This window comes from Nelusetta ayraudi, unplaced genomic scaffold, assembly GCF_046127955.1.
Source record: "Nelusetta ayraudi isolate G7.1 ecotype Tasmania unplaced genomic scaffold, CSIRO-AGI_Nayr_v1 ptg000119l, whole genome shotgun sequence".
Classification (NCBI taxonomy): Eukaryota; Metazoa; Chordata; class Actinopteri; order Tetraodontiformes; family Monacanthidae; genus Nelusetta; species Nelusetta ayraudi.
The window spans coordinates 263,973-284,666 of NW_027466169.1; the positions used below are offsets into that span (position 1 = coordinate 263,973).

Here is a 20,694-nt window from a genome sequence, read left to right on the forward strand (position 1 = left end):
AAACTAACTTCTACCTGACAATAATTAGCTGTTGTCAATCCGTCAACAAAAACAAATCACCAGTAAATCTTCCATTACTTCCACACGGTCTCCTACAACAAACCTTGTCATTTTTAAATAAAGTTTGGATAGTTTTTTTTCTTTTTTCTTGATAAACGCCACCAGGGGGAGACGTCACCGCTTTCATCCCTTCCGGGAGGAAGGAAATGACGAATCAACCGGAAGAAGCTGCGCAGACGCCACAACACATTCGGTTTGTGGTTGTGTTATCATGGATGTTTTATAAGAATTTGTCCACATGTGGGGTGCTTTGATTTGATAGTTGACCCGTTGCCCATCCTCGGCGGTCGGACGAACATGCGAATCCATCTTTGACGCCAGCGGCATCTAAAAAAAGCGACCTTTGGTGAGTGAGCTCGTCCCAGTTTAGTCAATTGCCCCCCCCCCGCGTTCAGCGATGTTCGCGGAGCACCTCCTACTCTCTTGTATTCACAGCTTCTTCTTGACTTGATTAAACGTTTAGACCTGTTTCCACCCGTCGTTTAGTCACGTCATTCCACAGTGGAGTGGAGGAAACCTGTCAAGTCTCAATATATAGTCAACACAGCAAAGTTTTGCCGGGCAATACAGAGATGGCGTTAAAGGACATACATTGCGGGACATTCGGGGGAAATACTTAAACGAGCAGTATAACATCGACAACACGAGTCTTCCGCACAACTGAACTGTAGCAGACACTAATAGACTGCACTGATATATCTGACAGCACATAAGATTGTGGACAGGTTCAAATGCGGTTACCTACCACTGCACAGTGTGGTACAATTCAACACATGCTTGCCCCCACCCCCACTTATTATTATTATTATTGTTATTATTATTATTATTATTATTATTATTTATTTATTTATTTTTTTTTACAGGTCCGTCATCATCACCAGACACGAACACGAAGTAATTCCTTCTGAAAGTAAGTTCAGCTGTAAAGTTGCTCAAGTTGGTTGTTCAGAACATTTCAGCAGCTAATACTATTGATGAAACTGTCCTGCTCCACATCCACTTCTTCGCCGGTGCATGTTGTGGTGGGCATTAGCTGGATGCTAATGGTTAACAACACTGGAATGCATAGCTTTCTGTCTGGAATGCATGTACTCTGAGCATTAGGGAGTCAGTAGAAATGCTTTTGAATGGTCTGATGACGTTATTTCTTTCAGTGGCGTATCACCATAGTCGGTCATCAATCAGACAGATATACGAGGAGCACTTCTTGGGAGATGAACGAGAGGTGAGAGTTTGTATGATGATGTTTTTAGCTTGATTTGCCTGATTTTTGCTGTTTCCATTGTCTCCTTTTTAAAAGTATCATTTTAATAGAAAGAAACTATCTAATCTAACCAATTCTAAGTGTTGTTTCAAAACATTGTGAGTACGTGTGCGACGTGTGAGTACAACATAGAATTTGATTTTAAATGCACCTCTAAAAAAAATAATTTGTCATTTGTATCTCTTTCAGAACCATTTTAAAGCAAACCAGCAGCCTTTGCTCTTAGTTGACTTTTCTAAGGCTATTGGCCTGAAACTCAGTGTTGCCATGTACCTTCCCAGGTGACAGTCGAACGAGTTGTCAGCGTTGTGAACGGTGGCCACGGTCAAGAGTACGACCCCGGCTACGCGCACGAGTATTGGCGCGGTGGCCCTCAGAATTACCAGGATGCAAGAGAGTATTATGACGAAGGTTACTACCCGCCACCGGACCGCCGATACTTGGATGACAACCCCAGTTATCAAAGGAATTCTCCACCTCCCCGACACGTATGCACAAATAATTAACTCCAGTCTGTTCTTTAACCATCAGCTGATTTTTTTTTTATTATTGAGTATTGTTTAGTTGTGTTATGTGTTGTGTTTGCAGTATTTTCTGAGTCTTTTTTTTTTTTTTTTTTTTTTTTAAACTAAAGGCAATACAGTGTCTCCATTATCTGGTAGTGGAAGCAGAACTTTCGGAATTGTGTTTGGCTGACAACAAAGCTGCAGAAAATGGGTGCTTCTAAATCTGTGTCCGTTAGCTTAATATTAGTCTGACTCTGAAAGGCTGTTGGATTGTTTTTGCATGATGTAAATGGTCATTTTTTTCCTTTGTTCTCTGCTCTCTCTTGTCAGGACTATTACCACCAACAAGGTTTGGGCAGACACGACCTGAGACATCAGCTCGAGTCAAGGTAACAGATTTCTGTCTGCAGCGTCTGACTCGCATTCTCTCAGTTTGCCACCAGGTGGAGTCAGAGCCCCCTTTTTTAGCAGCGGTACTCAGTATGTCACAGACCTCATACCCTGAGAGCAAACAGCAGTTGGATGGCAACACTTCTGATTCACACACACACACACACACACACCTCAGACATTCTTAGCAGAGCACTGTGCCTTGGCCAAGCTCCACAGGCCTGTCAAATTTGTTAAGGAGTACCTCTAACTTCTCATTGAACATGTTACAAGCGCTGTTTTTTTTTCACTCTTTTGATCCAAGTCGTGGTCTGCATTGGCCACTTCACTGCTGCAGAATCTTGGCTACTTCAAACAGTGCGCACGTCGTAAACGTCTGTGGCCTCATCAGACCTGCTCTTTGTTTGAGATGGAGGTCAGGCCGAGGTCGTGACAACCAGGTGGCTTTGGCTCACATTTACCCTCCAGGTCCACAGGCTGCTGTGTGAATACAGAAGTTTGAACCAGCTTAAGGAAGTTGGAGGTAGTTTTTCTTCATCACACGTGCGACCGAAAGAAGCTCAACGTTAGTCAGGCTGTCAGTCAGCGTGTGCTCAAATCAGAGTAACATCTGCCGTCTGACTGTGTTCATCAACAGAGACAACGAGTGTGTGAACCCCAAAGATGTCTTTCATTTACTTTAAAGTAACTTTTCCAGTTCCTGACCTGTGATTTTCTTTGTTTTCTCCTCCTCAGGAGCCACGGCAGACCTCGACCCCACCACCACCACCACCACCAAGCCCGAGGCCGCGGCTCCGGCTCCGGCTCTGGCTCCCATCAGAGATCCGGTCCAGAGAGGAAGCCACATCCGTACGCTGGGTTTGGCTTTCAGATGCAAATACCATGAACTGTTGGAGACTTGGTTAAAAATTGGGCAACTTTTGAAACCCTTCTTTTAATGACGCAAACTTGCTCTTCTTGCTTTAACAGGGGCTCGCTACCAGTGACTGGCAAACGGGGGCGCTCTCCCAGTAGCCGTGACCAGCCACCCGTCAACAGCAGCAGCAGCCGCGGCAGCTTCTCACCAGAAAAGGACCATGGCCCCGCCCACCACCAGTCCAGCAAAAAGTGTGAGTGTCTCTAAAAGACATGACAGCCTTCAACATCCACGAGTTCTCATTGCAATCCTGATGAAGCCGAGAATAGAATGTGTTCGCTCCTTGCTCCGCTGCTCCATCAAGATGACTTGCTTTTAACTTCTAAGTGCTGGTTTGGCGACAGCAGCATTTGCAATGTGTAATCACTGTCTAAAGGCTGCAGCGATAGCAAGACCTGCGCATCCCAACGCCTCCAGTTGAATGGGATGACGTTCAAAACATCCTCCCTCTAGGTGTCGTAGGTGCGTTTTACAACCTGCTGAAAGCGGCAAGGAAAAGGTCGGGTTCTGTCACAACGCCGCCTTTGTGTCCGTTACAAAGACCCAACGCTAACGGTCTCAGGCTTGTCTGACCTGCCGCCCGACTGGAATGTAACACTCTGCCGCGGCCGGTCACCTGAAACGCGGTGATTGGCTGCAGCCCGCAGAACCTGAAGAAGCGAAGCCGTAGATGAGGGCTGCTCGCTGGGCAACTAAATGCACCGCTCACATCTGCAGCGCTGGGCTGGAGGCCCCCCCCCCCCGCCCAGTTTACAGGGAGGGTAATGAGGTGAAGCATCTGTTTCCAGGGCGTGATGTCAGGGCCGGCGGTTGTGCTGAAACACGTTAAGACGTTAATTGCGCTCACACCGTGCGCGCTCTCGGCGGCTGGGAAAAGGATCCCTGGGCTTTATTGGTGGCAGCTCGGCTCCGGAGCCTCGGCGTGACCTTTTTCTCCAGTTGGAAAGTAGCTTAACAGCATCTTCCAATTGACTCGCGGGGGGTTGGGGGGGGGGTCAGGGGAGGTGGTCCTGTCATTTTGGCTTTCCCTGCTTTAATTAGCGACGTGGCGCTAATGAAATGTACTGATTCCCATCTCTTGTCCCAATGGGGATCTGAGCCCAGCTTAGTTTCTGGTGCACGGCTGTAAATCTTTTGCTTCTTCGGTCTCTGAGACCCGCAAACATAATATCGTGTTTTAAGCTTCATGTTGCTGCTTCCTTTGATGTTGCAATAAAACGGCAGCTCCGCCCCACCACCACCACCACCGTCTCCATCTGGGAGACTAATTAGGCCAACAGAAACAGTTTTCTGCTGAGACGTTTTGTGCACACAGAAGCTGATTAACTGCCTTTTAAAATAAATATATATATATGTGGGGCACTGCTCTGCCACCTGCAAGGCCTGAAAAAAATCAGTTTAAAAATCAGTGTTCTTGCAGGATGAGAGACTGGTGTCATGCTTTTTTTTTTTTGCTTGTTTTTCTTTTTTTTTGTATGTTTTTTTTTTTTTTTTACCAATAGAGCACATGGCAGTCCACAATTACTGGGACAAAGACAAGAAACTGACACGCTCATACAATAAGCTGCAAATCCACTTACTCTACAGTCCACTAGATGGTGCTAAGCCGCACTTGTGAGGTGAGGTGGGACTTGTGAAAAGAAGAAAATGAGAGTATGTGTCGCTCCACTAATCACACCCCAGTCATTGTGGATTGTAATGATAGACCATCGTTGTTTCTCTTTTGATTCTCTCACCTTACCTTGTTTCAGCAAACCTATCATATTTCTGAACACGTCTTCAAATCGCTGCTGCAGGGGGATTGTCTGAGTCTCTCCTCTCACTTTGTCCACAGTGAAGCCCAACGTGGCACCGAGCCAAACTCCCGGCAGCGGCAGCAGCAGCAGCGTGGAGGGATCCACCCACAGCTCAGCGTCTTCAAAGGTAAGAAAAACAAAAGCGTTTGAAATATTTATTAGAACTGTATATACTATGTTGCATTACTTATCCAATTTATTTGATTGGATAGTAGCAACACTGTCTCGTCAGCACATGTTTAATGTATTGATTTAAAAGCCCTGAAAATAATCTTTTTAATGTTTTAGAATAACAAGGAAACAATTACACGGGGTCACCGAAGCCCTCCATGTGTTATCGTTTCCATTTAAAAAAAAAAGAAAAGCTGCTCGACATGTGACACGCGAGACGACATGCGCGAAAAAAACAAGAACTCAACACCCGTAAAAGAGCCTCTCTGTCTCCATTTGAACTTCTTTGAAATCAGAACCAGCTTCCAGAGCCGGCGACCTCCCCCCTGAACCCTGAACCCTTGGCCCGGCAGGAGAGGAGTGCCGCGTCTGCGAAGGAGACGTCGGTGAAGACGGAGGAGGAGGAGGCGGGGGCGGAGGAACGAGGTCGACGGGCGGAGGAAGAGGAGGAGGAGGAGGAAGACGAGGAGGAAGATGAGGAAGAGGAGGTGGGGGCTGCCGGCACCGAGCCAAAATTGTCGACGGAGGAAAGAGTGAAGGCTCGCCGCTCGGACACCATCAAAGCCAAGGCTCTGGAAATCACCAAGGTAGCGAGAGATCCGCTCCAGGAAAACCACCCATCGCCGTGTGGTCACTTTAATTCAGTTTTCTGCCTTTTGTGATGTCACAAAGGGCACATTCACCTCACAAATGCAACCTCCACTCGCTCCACCGGTTACTGATGATCGTTACATCCCTCATCACGACTACGTTTCATTGTGTGGAGCCGGTGCTGGAGTCAGTGGGGGGGGAGAGGAGGGGAGGGGGGGGGGGGGGGGGGACCAGGGTTCGGCCCAGGTGGAGCGGCCAGTTCACGGCAGGGTCGCTCAGAGAGACAAACAACAGGCCACACTCACACCTCCGCTCCATTGAGAGCCTGATGGCTCTGGGACTGTGGGAGGGGCCTGCAGCTGCCACACGGACAGGCCCCCTGGTGGGAATCAGACCTTCAACCCCTCAGCAACCGCTCCTCGCCACTTTGTCGTTTTTCTGCACTTGAATCATTAGCCGTAATTAGACCCGTCTGGCCGAGATCCAGGAAGCGCAGCTCTGCTCGACACGCCTCGGCTCGCTGCGTCGCGGCGGCGGAGCGACGTGAAGTCAGCAGAAAGGCCTCGGCGCTGACGGCGTGCGTGACGCTCTCCCTGCAGACCGCCAGCCGCTGCTGCTGCTGCTGCTGCTGCTGCTGCTGCTGCTGCGCCACAGTGCCACTTATCTCTTCCCGTTAAGGCAGGGCAGGAATTGGCCTGCAGGATCCAGGGCCACGGCCCACCCACGGTGCCGCCCGGCCTCCCCTGGCATTAACACACCCTCACACACCCTCACACACACACACACACACACACACGCACACATACGCACACGCCCCTCTGCCAATGTCAGACCTGTGCAAAAAAAGCTGCTCCTGCCCGAGGCTTGGACCCGACGCACCGCTGATCATTAAAGTCAGTCTGTTGTGTAACGCAGAGACTTCAAAACTTCAAAAGTGTCTCGAACTGAAGTTTGTCTTAAACTGCTTCACCCGCTCACCCCTCTCTCTCTCTCTCTCTCTCTCTCTCTCTCTCTCTCTCTCTCTCTCTCTCTCTCTCTCTCTCTCTCTCTCTCTCTCTCTCTCCTTTTGCCGTCTCTACAAGCCCTATTTGTCTGATGGGACACCACCCTGTCATCACGGCGCTGTCGACACGCTCGGAAATAGACTCGTCACAAAAAGCGGAGCTGCGTGTTTCTCTGCAGTTGTCTTGTAACGACTTCCTGCCTGCGGCCGTCTCGGCATTTCAGAATAAATCGCAAAAACCTCAGAGCTATTCATCGACGCAGTAAACATCCCGACTGACGGGGCGGCTCGTCGCCGCTGTTTTTTTGTCTTTTTTTTCTTTTTGTTCTTTGTGCCGGACACTGTGTAGCTGCTGCTGCTGCTGCTGCTGCTGCTGCTGCTGCTGCGATTCCCAAAACCTCGTCACCAGACAGACCGACTGGCCGCTGAGGCAAAACACACAAGCGAGAATAACAAACACGATTCAGGAAGGAAAACAGAAAAGGCAAACTTGGAGGTGCCGCTCCAGCGCCTGGCAGTGATTTTCAGAGTCCATTCATCATCTCAATCAGCGCGCAAATGAAACATATCCAGCTCAGCGATTAGCCCGGTCCGCTGAGAGGCTCCGCTCTGCAGCTCCACTCATTAAAACGGCCCTTTTTTTAAAAAAAAAATGTCCCCTAATGTTTCCCAGGCCTGCGGTCGTAACCCGGCTCCCCTCATTATGCAGGACCCCTCGCCCCCTCCCACAACACACACACACACACACACACACACACACACACACACACACACACACACACACACACACAATCTAGACCTGGGCCTGGAACAGGAGGCCCCGCCCACCCCCGATGTGGCGTGTTTCTGTGTGGCCCCCTGCAGTATCAGCCTGCATCATCATGTCTCCGAGGAGTCGGAACCTCGCTTTCAGCTCGGGTCCGAAAAAAAAGCAGCAGCCTTCCTGTTTGTTCAGGAAACTAAAGTGCAGTGAATTGGTTTGCGTGTTTGGGAGCACCAGTCACGGATTGAGTTTGGAATGATGCTCCTCATCTCACTGCACTACAAAGGCATGCCAGCAGCAGAGTCTCCCATACGTTATGTTGGAGGTGAGTTCATTGGCAGCCTTAGTGGGGGTAGTGGGAGGCTAGAGCGGAGTCACGGTCAACAGAGGCCATGTTGTGGGAGCAGCATGAGTGGACTTGTGGAGTTGTGCTGGTCCAGTCAGTGGGGTGAACCTTCTCGTCCAGCTCCAGCAGCTTCAGTCGGGCTTTTGTCTCCACTGACCGATTTGCTCAGCCAGTCAGAGAGGGCCTCAGTCTGGAAACTCTTCACATTGCGAAGGAAAGGAGGAAAATGTCTCGTGAGCCTCCTTCTGTTCTTCCTGTGCTGCATTTGCACAAATCCGGACTGCAATGCACTGGTTTTTGTCCACCGCCGACTCTTCCGGCTGCCAGTCAAGAGTCAAGAGTGCCCGGCCGTCTGGAGCTGACCTGCCACCGTGATCACGTGGTCACTCACACACAGTCCCACTCCGAACCTGTGTTGTGGAACCACGCCGACCCGTGGCGCTTACCGCGGCGCGGCCACACGTGTCGTGCGTCTCGGGCCTCCTTGTGGTCGGAGGCCAGCGCTGTCATTATGTGGCGCGGCGAGTTCGCTTGACATGATCTGCCCGACATTAAATCATCAGCCGGAGCCCAAACATGTGCCGCAGTCTGGGATATTTCTGCCCCAGTTTACGTGAAGTGGACTCCTCCTCCTCCTCCTCCTCCTCCTCCTACTGTGCATGTGTGCGGTGTGTTTTTGTGATCTGGGAGGATGTAATGGCTTTCCGGTCGCTGTAAAACAACCACCGGTTGTCTATCAGTTGGTAAAGTGGGTGAATAATCTGAATGCCATCAAAGAGACCTTCAACTTTATGCGAGGGCTGGATCACCGTCCTGCAGTGGAAAAGTGTTTTCCAGCAGCAGCGTCGTCTCCGTTAAACCGTCATTGGATGTCGCAACCAGTCAGTTTCCTTTGGGGACGGTGATCAATCCAAGAAGTAGCAGGTGGAACGTTTCTTTAAGGGGCCGTAACTTTGCTCAGACTTGGAACCTCGAAATCTCGCTCATCCGTCTTGACGACATCCAGCAGATGGTATTTCCGGTGGGTCGGCCTCAGAGTTACCGTGGATTCCGCGACCAGTCGGCTTCCTCGATAGATAAAGTGGTGAGAAGTTCCCAAAGCACTCTGACGCAAAACAAATCACAGCGGAAGAGCCGGGAGATACTACGAGTTTTATCAGGACTGGATGGAACTCTCTAGGAAAAAACTTTTCTCAGTGAAAAGCTGGTTAAAGTTTCTATTGGCTCTGTATCAGACGGAACTCCAAAGAAGGAAGGAGGCTGAAACTAACCCTGCTTGAATATGTTAAACTCAGGTGGGTAAGTTTTATGTTATAACATATTATAGTTTTTGACTGGACTATTAAAAAAAAACAAACAAACTGGTACAACAACAGAAAAAAGGACCTCCCTTCACTCTTTGGCTCACTGACAGCGACTATAAACGGCTCTGCTCTGTTTAAACCTGCGGCGTGTTTTCTTTTGGTTGCTCTAAAACGCAGCGAGTGGTTCCCATGTGCCAAATTGTTTCCATCCTCATTGTTCCTTTATTGTGTTTCGATGACCTTTCGCGTGCGCAGCCCGGAGCTCCGCCCTGCTGGGGCTCCCTCCGACGCTGCTGCTGCTGCCGCCGCCGCCACCGGGGTCACGATGGACTCGATAAAGGAGTCGCACCGCAGCACGTCGCTTTTGTCTTAACAAAGGATTTGAAAAACAATCTGCAACCCAGTTTTTCTTGCACAGAAGTTTGAGCCAAAACTCCAAACATTGAGTGCGACGCTTGTTTTCTGTTTTGTTTTTTAACTCAATAAGTGTTCAAACTGACCGTGTGAGTAAGCCCAAACACACTGTGGAATGTGTGTTTCAGTCGGTGGTTTCAGTCTGGGCCGAAACTGAGCGGCTCTGCGTTCTGCTCAAGGCTCGGAACTCGAGTTGAGTCGACGAGCAGCATTTTTCTTTACAGAAGTTAGTTAGTTCTCCCCGAGCCTTCGGTCTTTCTCTCCCCCCTCCAGGTGGCGAAGGACATTTTTTTTTTTTTTTTTGCGAGGCTGCACCTGGGACTCTCGTAAAGGAGCTAACAGCCGTTTTGGACAAGCAGTAAAAAATGGGAGAGGGACGTGAGAGCTTGTTATGTTGCAGCTCCGAGAATGGCGCAACATAACTCCCACACCTCGCTGGGCTCTGTGTCAGGGCAGCACGGTCACACACACACACACACCTGCGGGTTCATACACCAGGCCACCGCTAACCGGGTTCTTTCATTAGCAGATTCAACTGATGTGAAAAAGTCAGTCTGCTTTTCTACACCAAAGTTTTGTCCCTAAATGTCCGTGCTTTTTAAGTAGAGTCACTGTGTGAATGAGTCTCGTACAGCTAATTTCAACACGAGGAGCTCAGTCGTTGTTTCTTCCCGCGCGTGTGTGCGTTGACATTCCTGACGTCGTCTCCGTTTTGCCCCTGTGCAGCTTTACACGCAGGACTGTGAGACATTCCGCACGGTGGTGAAGATGCTGGTGGCCAAGGAGCCGCGGCTGGACGAGCTGCTGCAGGCTTCGCTGGACAAGAACCTGCTGGAGATCCAAGAGCGCTGCCTGGACGACCTCCGGCACTTCGTCAAGGAGCTGGACCAGGTAGGTGGAGCTGCGGAGGGTGGGGGTGGTTGGTGGGGGAGGGGCGGCTGTCGGGTGTGGGGCGTCCTGATATCCTGCAGAGAAGGAGTCAGACTGGTAGGCTGTGGATTCGATCCCTGGCCGGGTCATACCAAAGACCGGAAAGATGGTACCGATTGCCTCCCTGCTTGGCTCGCAGTATTCCGGGTCGGAATTGGGGGGGGTTTGATCACCCAACGATTCCCAGGCGGCAACGCTGCTGCCCACCGCTCCTTCAGGGGTTGGTGGGTCAAATGCAGAGAACAAGTTTTGCATCCTTTAGGATGTGACACTCACTAGGACTTTAACTTAACTTTCACTATAAGGGGGCAATTAGCGACACTGATGCAAAATGATTTGCCGGTGCTAGCGGCCGTGCTGGGAGCGGCCGTGCTGGGAGCGGCTACTGAACCCGCTAACTTTTAATTTGACATGTTTGAGGAAGGATTTCTGGTAAACACAAAGGTCTTGGCTGGGCGTGTGCGCTACAGTTTTAGCCTCCTTCTGTCCTAATTTTGGAGCATCAAAAGCAAAGTGGCAGACGTTGTTTTTGTGCCTCTCTGATGTTTCCTCCTCTTCCTCTAGCGACCAAACCCTAACCTACTAAACCCTAAATAAACTACTTTAGGGATTGTACAACGGCCAACCGATGACTAATTCTACAAACCTTGAAACCCCTAAAACCCTGAAGAGGCCTCGTTGAAATGTTGAAGTAATTAAAAAAAACAACCTGGCTAATTCAGGCCGAGCCAAACCACAAGAACTCCACATGACCCCCCCCGACCTTCTTGTTGTCTTGCTCCCAGATCATCGCGCAAGGGAGACAAGTGTCCGACTCCGACACCCTGAACCCGGCCTGGTTGGCCCGCGTGGTGGAGGAGGGGGAGGTGGGGGAGGAGGGGGAGGACTTACCGCAGATCTCCTTCAAACTGGAGGACAGGAGTCCGTCCAGGAGCGCCGGGGTCAAGGCCGAGAAGGAAAAGCCAGGCGGGGGCACCGAGGAGCCCGAGAGAGGGAAGGTGGCCACGCCCCTGCCGGAGAACGGCTCCTTCTCCACGCCGGCGCCGTCGGAGAGCCCCTCCTCCCCCGGCCCGTCCAAGCGCGTGCAGCTGTACAGCGCTCACGGCGCCAAGCTGAAGAACAACCAACTGTTCAACCCCAAGATGTGGCACAGCATCAGCTGCTTCCGGCCGGGCTGGGTGCCGGACCGCCTCCCCTTCCTGCACAGCGACCGCTACTGGGAGCTGAAGGCCAGCAGCAGCGTGGTCTCCACCAGGCCGCCTCCGCCCTACTCCGAGCGTCCGAAGGGCAACAAGGTGCCCTGCGGGGTCACGTGCTACATCCATGCCGAGGGCCCCTGGTGCGAAGTCCAGGCCGCCAACGGCACCAGGATCTGCATCCTGGTGGCGGAGCCGCAAAACAGACGCGTCTGATGTGGCCAGAGGAAAAAAAAACACACGCAAGAAAATGCTGACAATGTACCGCATCGAGGACGTTTTTTGCAGCTGGGCCAGGAAGAGCGCAGCCAGTAATGGACCATGTCCCCAGTTTGTCTGCTGTTTGTCTGATTCACAACATTTTTGTACTTGACAGTTTATAATGTGATTATTAACGAACCCTCACAACACCCAGAGTGATTTATCTCTCCATGTTCTAAGCAACGGTTGAAATGACATGGCCAAGCTTTTTTTTGTTTTTGTTTTTTTTAAACTTGCAGCGTAGGGAAAAAGTTAAGAATGATCTGACATGCAGTGTGGACACGGAGAATACTCAAGTGGCATAGGAATCATGTTCACCGTGCATGGCAACGCTTTTGGTCACATGTGGAACAGCAGCGTGCAGTATGAACAGTTGATGAGAGGCGATGGACAGCGGAGCAAAAGCAAAATAAGGAAAAAGAAGAGAAGGAAAATGCTCCACATTATTAGCATTGCTGCGTGCTATTGCTTTCCTCGCCAGTCGCGTCACGGCGCTCATCACAGCAGTTGCACATGATAAGGAGCCGCCAGGAACGCAGAGTGGCTGAGGTTCAGAGGCGTCGTGTCTCTGAATCACCGTCAGCCTCTAATAACCGGCATCCGGCTTTTAATTTAACACATCTTTTCAGGATTTGTATTGTTTGTGTGGACCAAATGTATGCATTATAAGAAATATATATATACATACGTATATACGTTGATGATTGTAAAGTGTGTTACCGCTTGAGCTGTAATTGGTGAGCGATTGTCAGCATTTGCCAGTTTAAGTGTTGACTGTATTTTTTTAAAGGAAAGTTTTAAGAAAAGATGGATACAAAAGTAAATAAATAAATAAATAAATCAGTCTAATGAATACGCAATGGTTACTGTGATTGGTGCCTTTTCGCTTCGCGGTGCTCCAACTGTTGGTGCGGTGCCGACTTGCAGCCCAACAGAGTCCAACGACGACAAGACGATCAAGATATATATAGATCATTTTTATTACACTTATTATCTATCTTGCTCTTATATTCTAGTTTGTACATTTATACAGATGAGTTACAATGGGTTTGCTTACAATACAGTCAGTGAGCCATAAATAACCCCCCCCCCCCAAACCCCCCCACTCACTCGGCCAGGACTGCAACACACAAACACGCAGCGATTCTTATGCATGCCTGGAGGAAAACACGCTTGAGGAACCCAAGGTTAGGTTGTCGTCTCATGTGACAGCGGGGGGGGGGGGGTAAAAATTAAACTCCTGTTGGGCCTCCAAGACCCAACTGTCAACTCCAACTGCCAGTAATTAATGGTGCTGTTTTGGTGGAAAGCGTGCCATGGGCTCAAGGGTATAAAAATAGGCAGATTGTTTTTTTTCCTACTGAGCGTTGTACAGGAAAAAAAAACCTTTGCATCATAGTAGCAAAGAAAACATCTACTTGACAACAAGCCAACTGCTACTGTTTAGTCTTCAGTTTGAGCGGTTTTCATTATTTGTTAGTTGCTGCAAACATTCATGTGCATGGAGTTTCCTCGGCCAGCAGATGAACGTGGTCGATGTCCCGTTAACGGTGGCATGGATGCAGATTTCTCACAAACGCTCTCTTCCTACCGGCTACACTGCAAATGTGCATGCTGACAAAAATAGATTGCGAGGACTCGGGTGTTTGCACGGTGACCTCTCTATATTTGGAGTTGTGAGGAGAAAAATAGCTGGTAGACTGTTTTAAATGTCAGTTTGTTTTTTTTTTTACCAAGGGGGGGCGGTGGCGGTGGGGGTTAGAGCCACAAGCTCAAGGTCGTAAGCAAAGTAGTCAATCTATGAAATGATGCAGTTTTTCCCCTTGTGCCCCTTCTTCTTTTTGGACTTAGTCCTTTGGCCATAGGGGTGGGAGGACATGGTGGCCCCGGTGCCGGGGGTCAAGTCCTCTGTGTAGTAGTATCTGTGGGGTCTGGGCTGGGGGATGGGCTGGCCCAGGAAGAAGCCCTCCTCCTCAGAGTCGGAGGAGGAAGAGGAGCACGTGGAGCACCAGTCGTCATCGTGCTCGTCGTACAGCCCCGGGAAGCGGTCTGTTCCGGGGCCCCGGAGCCGGTAGTCTGACAGGGCAGCGGGGCTGCGGTGGCCCTGGAAGGCCTGGTACCCGCTGGGGCCGGGGGGGTCCATCATCCTGTAGCCCGTCGGCGGCGCCCTCTCTCTGGGTAAGAGATTGAGGGCGTTGTCAGAGCGCGACCTGCGGCTGCGGTGCCTCCTGCCGTGGTGGTGGTGGTGGTGGCGGCGGCCGCCAGGCTGCAGCTCGGGGTCCGTCTCCTGGAAGTTGTACGCCCGGCGCCGCGTCCGCTCGCTCATGGGTGGCGGACGCACAGGGAAGTGGCAGTAGCGGCCGTTGTCCACCACGTCGTCGGAGAACGTGACCTGCTGCTGCTGCCGGGACTGCGAGCGAGTCCTCCTGAGGGCGGGGACGCTGGACTTGGGTCTCTCCACGGACGAGACCCCCTCGGCCCCCTTGGGACGGAACCCCCCCTCCGCTGCCTTCCCCTCCCCCTCCTCCTCCTGCTCGGACCCGAGGCTCTTGAGGGAATTTGTGCTTCGGTGCAACATGGAGGAGTTGAGCGTTCCCATGTTGCTGCTCTTCTCAAAGTCCTCCTTCTCCAGCTCATGGAAGCCTTGCAGGGAGTAAACCAGGGGCCGGTCCTTAGCGTCGCCGTCCACTGAAGCCCCTGGAGAAAAGAGGGAGGAGTTTTTAGAAACGAGATGAGAACGAGGTGTGGAACCTCTTCATGGTCGGCTGTGGACCGTACTTACCGGTGATGTTGGACAGAGCCAGTGAATCCATCGAGTCCCGGACGCCGGGCTCCGTCTTCTTGAACTCATCCGTGATGCACTCCAAAGAGTCATTGAACCACCGTGGCTCCTCCCCCTGGAAGCCTCCCCCGGCCCCGTGGTCCAGCTCCAGCTCCTGGATCTTCCTGCTGCTGGCTGGGCCCGGGTGGCTGCCGTAGGCCGAGTCCCCCAGGCCGTCCTGGGACTGGGCCCAGTACATGTCGGCCTGGTACTTCTTGCTCGCCAAACTCCCTCGACCTCCTGGTCCTCCTCCACCTCCACCACCTCCTCTCCCACCTCCACCGGCTTTCGGGGACTCTGGTTTGGACTTGACATCTTTCTCCGAGACCCAGAAGTCGGTGGGTTTGGAGTCGCCGGCCTGCTGGAAGACTCCATGCTCACCGAACTTGAGCAGCAGCTGTGTCATGTAGTCTTCGTGCTCTGCCCACTCCTCCACCTGGTCCTCAGGTGCCGCCTCTGCCTCCTCCTCCTCCTCCTCCTCTGCTGCCGCCACTGCCGCCGCCGCCGCTGCCTCCTCCCCGGCGCCGCGTTCTCGCCAAAAGTGCTCGTCCGACAGGTTCATGTGGGCCAGCGTGCTGGTCAGGGTGTCGTCGGCGTTCCCGCCCAGGAGGCCGGGGAACTTGTAGTTGGCGGCGGGCGAGAAGAGCAGCGACTGGCGGCACTGGTCGGCCGAGCGGCTGCTCTTGCCCATGCGCACGCTGCGGCGGGACTCGCGGGAGCGCGCAGACTGGAAGGCCGAGTCGGAGGAGTCGGAGGCGTGCACGTCCTCGCCCAGGCTGCAGGCCTTGGAGCAGTAGATGCGGCCCTGGTGGGGCAGGAAGGGGCAGCCCAGCAACGAGCTCTTGCAGTGGGCACAGCTGAAGCAGCTCTCGGTGGCGTGCCAGTGGAGCCCGTCGTAGGTCATCTGGGCGTGATCAACGCCTGGGGAGGTGCAGGGAGGGAGGTGGAGGTCAGTTAGGATGCTTCGCAACCAGGCAGGTGGACAGTTAGTTTGTTTGCAGTCACAAAAAACAGACAGAGTTGGAAGGAAGTTGAGAGGAAGGTGTTGCACTAGCTCAGGCACTATTAAAGAAGGAGAACACAAACAGGAAGTGACTTCATTTTGACCATTGCTCCTGACCAATACCATTTAAGCCTGGAGTGGACCAGGCAGTCTGAAGGACTCGGTGCTCTTGATCGATGATTCCAGACCCTCGCTGCATTAATTAGCTCTAACTCTCCGTGTTTTTTGTGCCGCTGACTCTACTTGCTACTCACAGGTAACTAAATAAAACGTCAACCACGCAAAGAGGCTAATTAACTTTAGCTTCACAGAGCAAGCCGATCGGTGCGGTGCCGATCGGAGCAGGTTATTACCCGGGTCCCTTCGCCCGGGTTGTTTGAGGCGTCATGCTCGGTGAGCCTGCTCCACTGCCACCTAATGCCAATTAGTAGCGGGACTCCACGAGGTCTTTTGGCCAGTAGAGCAGGGGCTTAAGTGATTGGTTTGGCTTAGTGGCCACTGCACTCAGGAGTGTCACGTGACTCCCAAATGCGACTCAAGGATGGAGATACCAATCCGACCTCATTTTCAGTCGGCTTCCCTTGATTTCAGAGCAATGACAATCAAATACTCAGTCACGGTTTTCCAGATGGCTCCGCTTGAACACCGACCACAAACAGCACAAATCGCTGGCTCCTGTCTGCATTTCATTCCGCATGCAAAGGTGGCCGAGGGGGATCGTGAAAGAAGGTCGGCAGTTCTCACCGATGTGTTCTCCACAGGCCTCGCAGTACTCGGCATAAAGCGACTCAAAGCAGCCGCAGCAGTACGGCCGGCCGTCCTTCATGATGTAGCGCTGGCCGCCGAGGACGGTCTCGCACTCGAAGCAGGCAAAGTGCTTCATGTGCCAGTGGCGGCCCTCGGCCTCCGTGCACTCGTCGGCAAAGATGATCTGCCGGCAACAGGCTGGATTAGATCCTTTTGTTTGTTTGTTTGTTTGTTATTGAACGTACGTCATTAATGACTCAGCGGTGGAGCCCCCTGGTGGTCTTACCTCGTCGCAGGCGGAGCAGCGCGGCTTGAGGAGCTCGGCGTGGTGCCGCCCGCAGTGGACCTTGCCGTCGTGGTAGAAGTAGATGAGGTCCACCAGCAGCTCCCTGCAGGTGGAGCAGGTGAAGCAGGCTGGGTGCCAGCAGGGCCCGGGACCGGCCCTGGAGGAGGACACCGTCATCTCCCCAGCGTTGATCACCTCGCCGCACTAGTCACAAAGCAGACAAGGTTACAAGGCTGCAGAAACACACAGGAGTTCCGTCGAAGCATCAGTTTTATTGCTGTAGGGTCGCCCCACTGTAGTACTGGATGAAAAGTAAGAGAAGAAGTGTGCATCATCTGTGACCTTTGACCTACATGCTCACAAACGCTGCTGAGTTGACTGTGAGGCAGCAGCTTCAGGGTTCCTCGTCCCAGCGCTTCCTTCTTCCTCTGGACGCTGAACATAAGCAGCTCTTTCTTCTCCTCCTCGCTGAGGGACTGGCAGTAGCGCACCTGGGGTGGCAAAGGTCACCGGTGAGAACATGACAAAGATTTTTTTTTTTTGCATCACAGCATGAAACATCGTCGTGCGGTGCAGTTATCGGATGTCAGTTTGAGTTGGAATGGAATCTTTTCATTTTTCTATTCAGGGTAACAACCCTCTGAAAGCATCCAGTTGCGTATTTGGTAGCGAGCTGCTAAAAGGTTTTAAACGCGGGTGCGTATGGGAGCAGAGGGCAGAGTGCAGACCAGAGCACCGACAAAGGCACCCCTTGACCCCGGCCTGCCCTTCCTGAGCCCCTCCCCCTCCAAAGCATCTCCACCCACAGCCCGCTGATTGACAACATCATTTTTTACAACAGGGCCTTTTCTGATGTTTCCCCAAAGTCTTTTAACCAGCCGACATGAGAGAGAGACAGAGAGAGAGAGAGGGAGAGAGAGAGAGAGAGAGAGAGAGAGAGAGAGAGAGAGAGAGAGAGAGAGAGAGAGAGAGAGAGAGAGAGAGAGAGAGAGAGAGAGAGAGAGAGAGCAGACGTTTACACAAACAAGGCCTGTGTGTTTAGAGCGAAACCAGGGAGGCAACAAAAGAGGAGAGACGGCCGAGTGGGACTGCGGTGCCACGGCGGTGCTGCTGGCATCACATAAAGCCTCTTTCAGCCGACGCCCCCCTCCCTTCTCTCCCACTGAGTGCGCCTTGTAAAAAAAAAAAAAAGCCACTGCTATGACAGGAATCCTGCTGACGGGGGTGGGGAGGGGGGGGGGGTGCAAACGCCATAAAATCATGCAGTCAAAAGTGGCATTGTGCCCACGCTGCATGCCGACAAGACCGCGGAACACAAAATCCCCCCAGTTTGATGTGAAGGCCCTGCTGCACAGTAGGTGGGATGGCACGACGATGGTGGAGGTGGAGGAGGAGGAGGAGGAGGAGGAGGAGGAGGAGGAGGTGCTGATGACACTGGGGCTTTGCAGCAGGCAGCAACACGTACAGACACACGTGAAGCAGGGACATTCTTGGCCGCCGCGCTAAACGACCAGTTTGCTCGTCTGCATTCTTGTTTTTTATTTTATTTCATTTTATTACAAAATGATTTTCTCTCACCTCGTTGTCGTGCGGCGGCAGCTGATAGAGCAGCTGCTTGATTCGGAACTTCTCCCCGGGGCTGTTCACGTAAGGGATCTTATCCTCCGGCAGACAGGAGAAATACAACTGGACCTGCAGACAGTCGAGACGTATGTGGTGGCCAGAGGCGATTAGACAGCGGACTCCAGGACGCCATATTGTTTCTGGTTGCGGTGCGGTGAAACATTTGGAATTAGGCGAGAATGAGGCCTAAAAGGCTCGGCAGCAGGAGGAAAAGGAAAGCCTGTCCAACACATACATCTGCAAGTATGCAGCAGTCATTAATCCACACGTATGGATGTGTTTTGGTTTGAAAGCCGAGAGGCCGTCTCAACCCAAATTACAATCCATCAAATTAAAGCAATATATTATTGTTATGATTTGGGGGGGGAACAAAAAAAACAGAGCCTGTATTCCAGACCGCAGATGTCTAATAGGACAAATGTGTGGAAATAAAGTGAGTGATGGAATTTGTGCCAGCGAGTGGAGTCCCGGTGGGTCAACAGGTCAAATCACTCCCAACAGCTCATAAGCTGCTCTCTGTAGGGTCGGGGACAATGCAGCTTGCCACTGTGGCACTTTGACCTTTGGGCTACAGCCACTGAAAAACTAAACTTTATGAGGGAGGGGCTATTACAGCCAGTCAGATAATAAAGAGAAGGTGGGATGTGCTTTGCCTTGTGTTTCAGAGGGCGGCTTCCTGCAGCTTTGGCCGTCTAGAGGAGGAGGGGGGGGGGGGCAACAACAATTTACCCTGACAATCAACCCCAATGTTTGACCCCCCGGCCCCTGGCCCCCCACCCTATAAATTATGCATGTTTCTATTACCCCTCATCCAGTTCCTCAGGGGCTGGCCAATGGCCCGCTAACAGCTACAGCCTGATGTGTGTCTTCACTGTAATAATGACCCATAATGCATGGACCATTTACACCAGTGTCTGCAGTAAAAAAAGCTTAACAGTCGACCCCCTCCCCACTCCCCAAGCACCCCAAAGAAAAGGCTGTGCGTGTTTGGGCTTTAAGCTTTTTATTTCTCTTAACAAGGCGGAGGTTTTAAACCCAGATAGATTGTTAAGGACTCAGAGACGACAGACTTGAGCCCATTGGAGGAGATGGCATGGTGGGTAGGGTAGCAGGGGAAAGTCCAAGCTCCCAGCGTCGGAACCCCACGGACGCAGCTAACAGCTAGCGCCCCCCCCTTGGTTTCTGACGCAGACGGTCAGAGGAGCCCAGTTTAAAATGTTCTCTGCCTTTGTAAATAATGATACACACATCCGGGCCTCAGAGTGGCTGGCTGGTTAGAGACTTTCAAAATAAAAGAAAATAAATCATCTTCACATGGAAGAGCGTGACAAATTTCAGAAGGAAAGAAGTCTTTGTGGGTTTTTTTTTGTCCCATAGGTGGCGTTATCCAGCGCCTGCAGATAGCACATTAGTTTAGCCAGCGTGCGCTGAATAGCATTTATCTAGGCCAGGCAAGTGGGCTAGAAGGAAGTGGAAAAAAATGAGGTCAGAGCTGTTTTCATTATCTGTCAAGGGGATTAGATTATTATTCAATGTGGTAATTTAGGGAAATAATGACTTAAGAAGCAATTTTCCACAATCGCGGAGAGCAACATCGTGACGCATAATTCCAATTGTAGCGCACATCCGCACCACCACCAACCCCCCTCCCCCCCTCCCCCCCAGCAGCCTTGAAATCCACCTGATCGCAAAGACCCAGTTTTGTATAATTTATAGAGAAAAGCGTGGCTCACCTGTTCGGGCCTGAGGCCGGGCGGCACCCAGGCGTACTCCTCCAGCACGCAGCCCGAGTCGTCGTCGGAGGTGGAGCTGCGCTGGAAGCCGGATGTCAGCTTGCCGACCTTGCGCTCCATCATCATCATCAGGTCGCGCTGGTGGCTCCCTCCTTGGAGGCCGGCGGGCACGGCCGCGCTCGCCAGGCTCATCGGACTCTGCGTTCACTGTGGAGTGGGGCACAGAGAAGTGAGAGGGTGAGGACAGAGGACAGAGTTGGTGAGTCCCACAGGACTTGAAATGGAAATTAGCCATACGGCTGCAACCTCCCTCTCATATTCACATGTAAATGTTCATTAATAGGACAGCGCTTCAACGTGTGCCCTTGTTTTCTTTCGGCACCTGGTTTCCCAGGACGTGGAGCCGCTCCGGAAAATTCTCAAATCCCTCACGAGGTGACGTACAGCCCTTGTTTCAACAGAGAACACACAAACAAGGCTTCTAGCTAGCACAACGCTAGCTAGCATGTTTGCAGACTTTGCATTCCTTCCCGGCGCCATAATCGAGGAGTTTGCCGCGGACTTGAAAAG

At 51.9% G+C, this 20,694-nt stretch overlaps 2 protein-coding genes across 2 annotated transcripts; one reads left to right on the forward strand and one right to left on the reverse strand.

Moving 5' to 3' along the window:
* The first annotated feature begins 69 nt into the window (after window positions 1-69).
* On the forward strand, window positions 70-13,129 carry LOC142903801 (uncharacterized). Its single transcript, XM_076049637.1, has 11 exons — window positions 70-406; window positions 924-970; window positions 1,215-1,285; window positions 1,606-1,812; window positions 2,161-2,219; window positions 2,956-3,069; window positions 3,190-3,329; window positions 4,971-5,059; window positions 5,400-5,690; window positions 10,251-10,415; window positions 11,240-13,129. Coding segments are annotated over exons 2-11 (1,764 nt in total). The 5' UTR covers window positions 70-406; window positions 924-969; the 3' UTR covers window positions 11,867-13,129.
* Window positions 13,130-13,374: 245 nt separating this feature from the next.
* On the reverse strand, window positions 13,375-20,316 carry LOC142903799 (prickle-like protein 1). The gene is made up of 7 exons (XM_076049634.1): window positions 20,125-20,316; window positions 18,347-18,460; window positions 17,122-17,259; window positions 16,769-16,972; window positions 16,480-16,666; window positions 14,694-15,653; window positions 13,375-14,608 (listed from the first exon to the last, which is right to left on the reverse strand). The coding sequence occupies exons 1-7, from the start codon at window positions 20,314-20,316 to the stop codon at window positions 13,710-13,712; spliced, it is 2,694 nt and encodes an 897-aa protein (XP_075905749.1). The 3' UTR covers window positions 13,375-13,709.
* Window positions 20,317-20,694: the final 378 nt, after the last annotated feature.

What these genes read in the sequence shown, in the direction of transcription:
- LOC142903801 (XM_076049637.1), top strand. An exon ending in ATTCTCCACCTCCCCGACAC is followed by an intron (nt 1,813 to 2,160) that starts GTATGCACAAAT and finishes CTCTCTTGTCAG; the next exon opens with GACTATTACCACCAACAAGG. An exon ending in CCACCAGTCCAGCAAAAAGT is followed by an intron (nt 3,330 to 4,970) that starts GTGAGTGTCTCT and finishes CTTTGTCCACAG; the next exon opens with TGAAGCCCAACGTGGCACCG.
- LOC142903799 (XM_076049634.1), bottom strand. Translation starts at nt 20,316, where the DNA reads ATGAGCCTGGCGAGCGCGGCCGTGCCCGCCGGCCTCCAAGGAGGGAGC. An exon ending in CCGGCCTCAGGCCCGAACAG is followed by an intron (nt 18,461 to 20,124) that starts GTGAGCCACGCT and finishes GACTGTCTGCAG; the next exon opens with GTCCAGTTGTATTTCTCCTG. An exon ending in TGCCGCCGCACGACAACGAG is followed by an intron (nt 17,260 to 18,346) that starts GTGAGAGAAAAT and finishes TTGCCACCCCAG; the next exon opens with GTGCGCTACTGCCAGTCCCT.